The sequence below is a fragment of the Petaurus breviceps genome, unplaced genomic scaffold (genome assembly GCF_028583685.1).
Source record: "Petaurus breviceps papuanus isolate PSGF00001 unplaced genomic scaffold, PetGlider_PUasm1.0 186, whole genome shotgun sequence".
Classification (NCBI taxonomy): domain Eukaryota; kingdom Metazoa; phylum Chordata; class Mammalia; order Diprotodontia; family Petauridae; genus Petaurus; species Petaurus breviceps.
The window spans coordinates 41,007,099-41,015,360 of record NW_027185798.1 but is presented as its reverse complement, the minus strand read 5'-3'; the positions used below and the strand labels follow the sequence as shown (position 1 = coordinate 41,015,360).

The window sequence follows — 8,262 nt, the reverse complement described above, 5'->3', positions numbered from 1 at the left end:
CTCTAGTTCAGTCTCCCCATTTTATGAGTCCCAGCAAAGTTGAGGGACTTGTCCAAGGCCACTCTACTAAATGTCACAAGTTGCCCAGTTCCCAGTTTGCTTCTCTTTCCCGTGCATCATAATAAAGCAGCCTTATCAAAAAGTGGGGTGGAGTAGTTTGCTCCTGAATGCATTGAACAGTCGGTCCCCTCTGCTCTATCAATTAACAAATTAGCCAGTATTTGTTAAGCACCAACTATGTGCCAGGCACTGGGCTAGGTACTGGGAATATGAAGAAAAAAGAGAGAAATAGTCCTTAGCCTTAGGAATTTCCATCCTCCTGGATGATTCCATAGCTAGATAAATCCAACTGGTCTGTACGTACTCTTTACCCTTCTTACAGCATTATAGAGGGAAGTGTTATATTTGTGAAGCATTATGGATGATTCCTGGAGAGAAAAGACTTGTTATCTAATTTGAACAGAACGACACCTCAAGTTAATGAATTGCTTGGGACTTGAGGTATTTTGGTGAAATGAATTTTCTGGTTAGCTGAGAGATTTCTAGATTCCCTTTTGTTAATTGACTGATCTTACTGGAAAATCTTCATAAAATGGATTAGTTCACCAAGGACCACAATGAATAGAACTAAACCTTTCATTGATGATTAAGGATCTTGCAGTGCTTCAGGGAATCATTCTGAATTTTAATTATGCTTTGTCTTTTAAAAAAATTTTTTTAAAGACTGATTCCTACCTCACATGTATTTAGCACTTTTATAGTTCACAAAGTGATTTTCACATAACAATTGTCAGATGGGTAGCATGATTATTGTTATTCCCACTTTATAAATGGGAAAACTGAGGTTCACGGAAATTATATAACTTGTCCATAGTATGATGGCTAGAAAAGTGCTGAAGTAATTTCATAAGTTCAGGTCTTACTCCAAGTACAAGGTTACTCCAAGGAAAGTGTAAGATATTTGACTGGGTGTGTTACTGTCCCTGGCATAGTCTATAAATTTTTTTAATGCAATTCTTGAAATCATTGTTTTCCATTGATTTACTAGTTGCCACTAAAAGTGGGGGCAGTTAGGTGGCGCAGTAGACAGAGTGTCAGGCCTGGAGCCAGGAAGATTCATCTTCCTGAGTTCAAATCTGGTCTCATACTCTTACTAGCTGTGTGACCCTGGGCAAGTCATTTAACCCCATTTGCCTTTGTTTCCTCATCTGTAAAATGAGCTGTAGAAGGAAAGGGCAAATCACCCCATATCTTTGCCAAGAAAACTCCAACAAAGAGTTGGACATGACTAAAAAACAACTGAACAATAGCAACATCATCATCAGTGGAGCTAAATTAATGAGGTCATAGCATTATCCATCTCATAAAGATGTGTGATGGACACTGAGCTCTCTCGTTCATAAGTACTCTCATTTAAGAACATCACTTGTGCCATGCTACATCAGGCCAGTACCACATTCAGTACCATATTTAATCTGTCTCTAATGGCGACACCAATGGCAGAGAATGGTCACCCTCCATGTGTCATATCAAAAGCTAAATAAAAGGCAGCCATCTTCTCTAACCTCTAATCATGACTGTGGAATCCACAACTATATCTAAATTTCTGGAACCTATTTACATTTTTAACCTTGTGTGAATGATCTCTTAGGGGATCAATCTATCAATCGACAACTTGTAAAAAGCGTACAGTATGTCAGCACAATGTACTGTGTCAAGCCCTGGGAAAAGAGACAAAAGTGAAACAGTTCCTTGTTCTGCCATTACTTCCATTACTTTGTCTGGTTTACATTCTAATGGGGGAGACAACATGCAGGAATATATAAAGATATACCAAACACACAGAAAGCAAGGATAAGGTAATTTTATTTTTCCCTTATTGGGAAAAGCATTATCAGCCTGGGGGGAGGGGGAGTCAGAAAAGGCACCATGACAGTGGTGGTGCTTGAAGGAAACTGGGGACTCTAAGAGACAGCAGTGAGGAAGGAAAGCATTTCAGACATGGAGACCTGCAAGGTTAAAGGAATGGAGACGGGAGATGGAGGACCCCCTGTAATGAACAGCAAGAAGACCAATATGGCTAGTCAATAAAGGATATGTAGGAGAGCCATGTGTGAGTAGGCCGAAAAGGTGGGATGGGGAAAGGTTATTGAAGAACTTTAAATGGCAAACAGAGGAACTTATATTTCATCTTCAAAGGCAATAGGGAGCCATTGGAGTTTATCGAACACATTGGCTTGGAAAATCATGGATTTGGAGACAGAAGGCCTGAATTCAAGTTTTACCTTCTGCCTAGCATACTTGGGCAAGTCACTTAATTTCTCTGTGCCTCAGTTTCCTCATCTGTAAAAACTGAATAAATTGCCCTTACTTAAAAATAAAAGTGATTGACAAAATATTCCTTTAAAGTTTACAAAAATACTATATACACTTCAGCCTCAGAACAGCCTTGTAAGATCCTATCAGTATCATTATGCCCATTTTACACATGAGGAAAATGAGATTCAGAGAATTTAAATAATTTGCCCATGATCTCACTACCAGCAAGGGGTGGAGTCAGGACTTTAAATGCAGTTCAATAAGCTGACAAACCGGTAACTAGAGAGCCACAATCTTGTGACACCACAGAGTTATACAACTTGGATTATTTTCTCCAAAATTGCTTCACACTTAAAATCAGCTCAAGTGAGAGGTTTTTACTTTTAGGGAGTGGGGGTGGGGGTCACAGATGCTTTTTGCATTTTGGTGAAACCCTTATCAGAATAAGGTCTTAAAGTAATTGAAAGAAATGCTAAATTTCAAGTTAGAAATTAGTGAAATAAAGAATTGATTTTTCTCCCATTCAAATTCACAGATGCCTTCAAAAGTATCCTCCCCACGGGGGTCTTTTGATCTTAGGTAAAGAACCTTTGACTTAAGCTGACCTGCCATTTATCTGATCATTCACATAACTTCATGGAGCCTTCCTGCAGTTCATCCTTTAGGGCTTGGGATTTCATTACCCAGAACTCAACAGGTTCTGCTCTGTGATAGGACTCTGCTGAGCTGGGGTTGACAGAGATGGTAGCTACATCTAACGGTAAATTTCTAACCATTGGCATGAGTCTTTCTGTCAGTGTGGCTTCTAATTGGTGTCTGCATATAGCTGACAATCTGTGTAATGGGTTAATTTTAACATTTTTGTCTTGGTCTTTAGCATGACTGCTACTTTCCTGATGTGTCTACTTTTTGGCCTTGCGTTTGGACAAACAATGTCTTTTTGTGTTCCAACTGAATATACTATGCACATTGAAAGGAGAGAGTGCTCATACTGCCTAACCATCAACACCACCATCTGTGCCGGATACTGCATGACTCGGGTAAGCTAGTGCACAGCTGACTACTTTTAAGGAATAATATGGGGGAGGGGAAAGAAACCAATGCCATTTTTTCATATTGTCATATTTGTCCATGTTACATTTCAGAAGCCAACAGATTTTAGGCATTCACTCTGGTTTGGAAGGAGGCTTAGGAGAAATGGCAACCCTACTGCTTCCAGTGGACACCGAATAGGTGATCTCATTAGGCTGGTCAGTTACGGCTGGATATAGCATAGTGATGTCATTTTAGTCCTCTTCAATAACCGAGGACAATAACCAACCAGTAGAAGACATAGATATGATTGTCAATGATCATAGTTCAGTGCGTATATTATTCATTTTACATTAGGTATTACCTGCGTCTTGGTGTCACTACTAATTGCTAACTGGGTGACCTGGGTGAATGACTTCACTAATCTGAGCCTAGGGTTTCCTCAAATGTAAAACTGAGTTATATTGGGAACTCTCAAGACAGGAGCTTCATTAAGACTCTAGAATTCCATTTATTTTTGTACTTTCGATGAAATTTATAGCATTTAGGACTAGAAAGGACTTTAGAGAGACCATCTCATTCAATCCCCTCCATTTTACTGATGAGAAAACTGAGGTCCAGAGAATAAATAGTAAGTAGTAGAGCCAGGATTTGAAACCAGGTTTGCTTACTCCAAATTGAGCACTCTTTCTTGTAATCCTGAGAAGGATGTGTCGAGTATGGCTATTGCCATAAACTAGGCTCCTGCATAACTATAAATGGATCCATGATCCCATTGATACATATATCTCCAAGTCTTCTCCTCTCCAACTCTTATCCTTGTTTCTCCATAAATATTCTGCAGAGTTAACCTAATATTCTGGGGTCTTCTCTAGGTTTTTTAACCTTGTTTGGGTGGCCTACCTAGCTCTTAACCTTCATTATTGCTATATGATTAATGATACTGTGTTGATGCTGATGACAATGACGATGATGATGATGACTGAGGTGGTGCAGCTGCTGATGATAATGGGCAGCCTGGAATATTGGATGGAAAGGAACCCTTGAAATGAGAAAAACCTGGGTTTTTCTGAATTAGTCCGATACAGACTAGATGTGTCACATTGGTCAAGTCACTTAACCCTTTAGTACCTTGATTAATTCTCTTAGGCTGGAGGTTATAGGGAAGTTGTCTTTCTATATAAGAGAGGAGATTTCCACACTGAGAGTTCTCCCACATTGTTGAGAACACAGATCCAAGAAGACTTCTTCCTCCCACCCACAGCCAAGACAAAAGAAGAAATAATAGTATGTCTGCACCTACAATGCAGTTTCTCATTGGATCCTTATGACAACCTTGTGCAGTAGGCCAGGCATATGTGATTGCACTTTACAGATAAGGAAACTAATCTTCTCAAAGGTAAAGTGATTTGTCAACATGCTGCATAGCGGAATTACCCTAACACCCAGTTTCCAGCATTCTCTCCTGCCTCAAATTACCTTGTACTAAGTGACATTTGTTGATGCACATTTTGTAATGTGTTGTCCCCAGGAGACTATAAACTCATAGAAGACAAGTAAGGTTTCATTTTTGTGTTTGCATCTCTGCCTTTTGCTTCTGCATCTGGCATGGTGTTTATCATAGTAGGAACATAAATACTTTTTAAGTGAATTGTAGAATCGAACCCAGATCTCATTCCTAGTGCAATGCGCTCTCCAATCTATGAAATGAGGAGCTTGAATAACTGTTAATTAGGTCCTAAGAGTCTCAGAGTCTCAACAATCTGGGTTCAGGTCTTACCTTTGCCACATTTTGATTTTGTGACCCTGGGCAAGTCACTAAATTTCTTATGCTCACAGGTCATTCTCTGAGACTATGAGTTGCAGAGAAGTTACCAATCTGGGAGTCTGTAATATAAAAAAAATCCCATAAAAAAGCACTGCTGCTGGGGAGGAGGAGGGTTTGAGGAATATTTTCCAGATTTTGAGGCATGACCCCTGAAAGGAAAAGTCTTAAGCTTCCTCATATTTAGAGATGTTTGGTGGTACAGTGGATAGAGAGCTAGGCCTGGAGTCAGGAAAATATTTTTTTCTCCACTTTTCTAACATTTTTATTTAAAGTTTTGAGTTCCAAATTCTATTCCTCTCTCCCTCTCCCCCCCACCCCCGAGACAGTAAGCAATCAGATTGCTTAGGTTATCCATGTGCAATTAAGTAAAATATTTCCATATTAGTCATTTTGCACAAGAAGTCTTGAATAAAAGAAAAAGAAAGAAAGTACAAAATAGCATGCTTCAGTCTGTATTCAATTAATATTGGTTCTTTCTCTGGAGGAGAATATACTTCACCATTAGTCCTTTGGGATTGTCTTGGATCACTATATTACTGAAAATTCATAGTTCTTCATCAAACAATATTGCTATTACTGTATACAACATTCTCCTGGTTCTGTGCACTTTACTATGCATCAGTTCATATAAGTCTTTCCAAGTTTTTCTGAAGTCATCCTGCTTGTCATTTCTTATAGCACAGTAATTAATATTCCATTAAAATCATATAGCACAACTTGTTTAACCATTCCCCATTTGATGGGCATCCCTTTAGTTTTCAATTCTTAGTCACTAAAAAAAGAGCTGCTATAAATATTTTTGTACAACTAGGTCTTTTTACCTTTTTTTGGATGTCTCTGGGATATAGACTCAGCAGTATTGCTGGATCAAAGGGTATGCATAGTTTTATTGCTCTTTGGGCATAGTTCCAAATTGCTCTCCAGAATGACTGAATCAGTTCATAACTCCACCAGCAGGGCATTAATGTCCTAGATTTCTCATATCCTCTCCAATATCCAATATTTTCCTTTTTAGTTATATTAGCCCCTTGAGTCAGGAAGATATTAATTTTAATCTGGCTTCAGAGACCAGCTGTGCGAACCTGGCCAAGTCACTATAAACTCTGTATGCCTCAGTTTCCTCATCTGTAAAATGTTGATAATAATAACACCTCTCAGGGTTGCTGTGAAGGTCAAATGAGATAATATTTGTAAAGCACTGGTATATAATAGGTGGTATATAAATGCTAGCTATTATTATTTATTTATTATTATATTACTTTAATCTGCTACCACCATTTATGCTCAAATTGTAAAACTGCTATTAAGTGATGACCACCTTTCTATTCTCTCCTCAGGACAGCAATGGTAAGCTGTTCCTCCCCAAAAGTGCTCTCTCCCAGGATGTGTGTACATATAAAGACATCACTTACAGGACAGTGGTGATGCCAGGTTGCCCTCGCCATATCACCCCCTATTTCTCATACCCTGTTGCTGTGAACTGCAAGTGTGGTAAATGTAACACAGACTACAGTGATTGTGTACATGAGAGTGTCAAGACAAACTACTGTACAAAGCCACAGAAGCCGTATTTGGTGGGATTTCCTGTTTAAGAGATCTGCTATCCATGGTTAAATATTAACTCTACTTCACTTATGTCAATGTAACTTAGAACACCCAGTGATTAAAATGTTTCTTCATTTCATAACAATCGTGTATGACTTTCTATTTCACCCCCCTCTTCCCCAAACATGTCGAAACATAAGAAAGAACTTAAAAGGTTCTTGGTGGGGGAGGGGGAGATGGATTAAGCATTTATCAAATACCTACTATGTGACTGACAGGCACTAAATCTGTTACACATAATCTTGACAACAACACTTGGAGGTAGATGCTATTATTATCCTCATTATCCAGCTAAAGAAATTGAGGCAGGTTGAAGTTAAGGGACTTGCCCAGGGTAACACAGTTAGTAAGTATCTAAGGCTGGATTTAAGTTCATCTTCCTGACTCCAGGCACAGTACTGTACTATATCCATTGTACCACTTTCCTACTTCAGCTAGGTGAGAAAGAGCTCTGGTTGCCTTAAAGGGGTTACATTCTGAGAAACAAATAGGTGAAGTAAGATGGAAGATGAAGACAGGAGAGCCCCTAAGAGACAAGATATCCATTCATCAGGCCAGCCCTGTGAAGGAAGTTGCAATGGTGAATTAGGATTTTTATTGAACCCACTGCAGAATCCCAGGGAGAGAAGTGCTGTGGGCATGGGCAAGAAGGTCACAGCCCTAGGGGGAGGGAGAGGAGAAGGATACCACAGTGTCAGGGGTAGGGATATGACAATGATGTGTCAGGAAGTAGGACACAGGCAGAAGAAGTAATCCATTACCCTACTTCCTGGCAGGCTAAAACTTCACCCAAGACCAGTAAACAATCTATGAACCATTCTAATTTATTTCCTCTGGTGGGCCAACTGGCCTATGAAAGTTATACCCCAAAAGGTCAATTTACAAAACTGAGTAAAGAGGCCATGATCATTTTACACGTGGAAGTTTAAATCCTTTATAGTCCTTGAGTAATAGGAGATTTTTAGCCCCCTCTCCCTCTAGCATTTATATTAAATGCAGCTTGTCCTCTTTTCACTGCTGGTATCATGAAGAACTCATGTCTCTGTGACAGGATTTTAGGGAAAATGCTTAGTGGGAACAGCAAAGTGGCATTACCCTGAATTACCATCTGAACTGCCCTCAATAGTGAAAAATCTTTTCTTGGTACCTGTGTCTTCTGTTGGAATACGTCATGGTGATCACGCACTCCTTTTTTATTTTTTATGGCCTTCTCTTTATATACTCAAGACCTGGTATGGTCTTTGTCTTATGATAGGCACTTAATAAATGCTTGTTCAAATAAAATGAGATAGTATAATAATAATAATGATAAAGCACCATACAAATGTTATTGCTGAATGAATGGATGGATGTATCTGTGCATGCATGGAATAAATTAGATGTAGGGATAGGTACTGTGGTGCCTCACCTTCTGGTTCCTGCTCAGATAAAATTATTCATTCATTCAACATACATTTATTAAGCACTTACAATATGCC

The 8,262-nt window shown here is 39.1% G+C and overlaps 1 protein-coding gene across 1 annotated transcript; it reads left to right on the top strand.

Moving 5' to 3' along the window:
- Positions 1-3,197: 3,197 nt before the first annotated feature.
- TSHB (thyroid stimulating hormone subunit beta) lies at positions 3,198-6,795 on the top strand. The gene is made up of 2 exons (XM_069089228.1): positions 3,198-3,359; positions 6,517-6,795. Exons 1-2 carry the CDS (start codon positions 3,198-3,200, stop codon positions 6,769-6,771), a joined length of 417 nt encoding a protein of 138 aa, XP_068945329.1. The 3' UTR covers positions 6,772-6,795.
- The last annotated feature ends 1,467 nt before the right edge of the window (positions 6,796-8,262 follow it).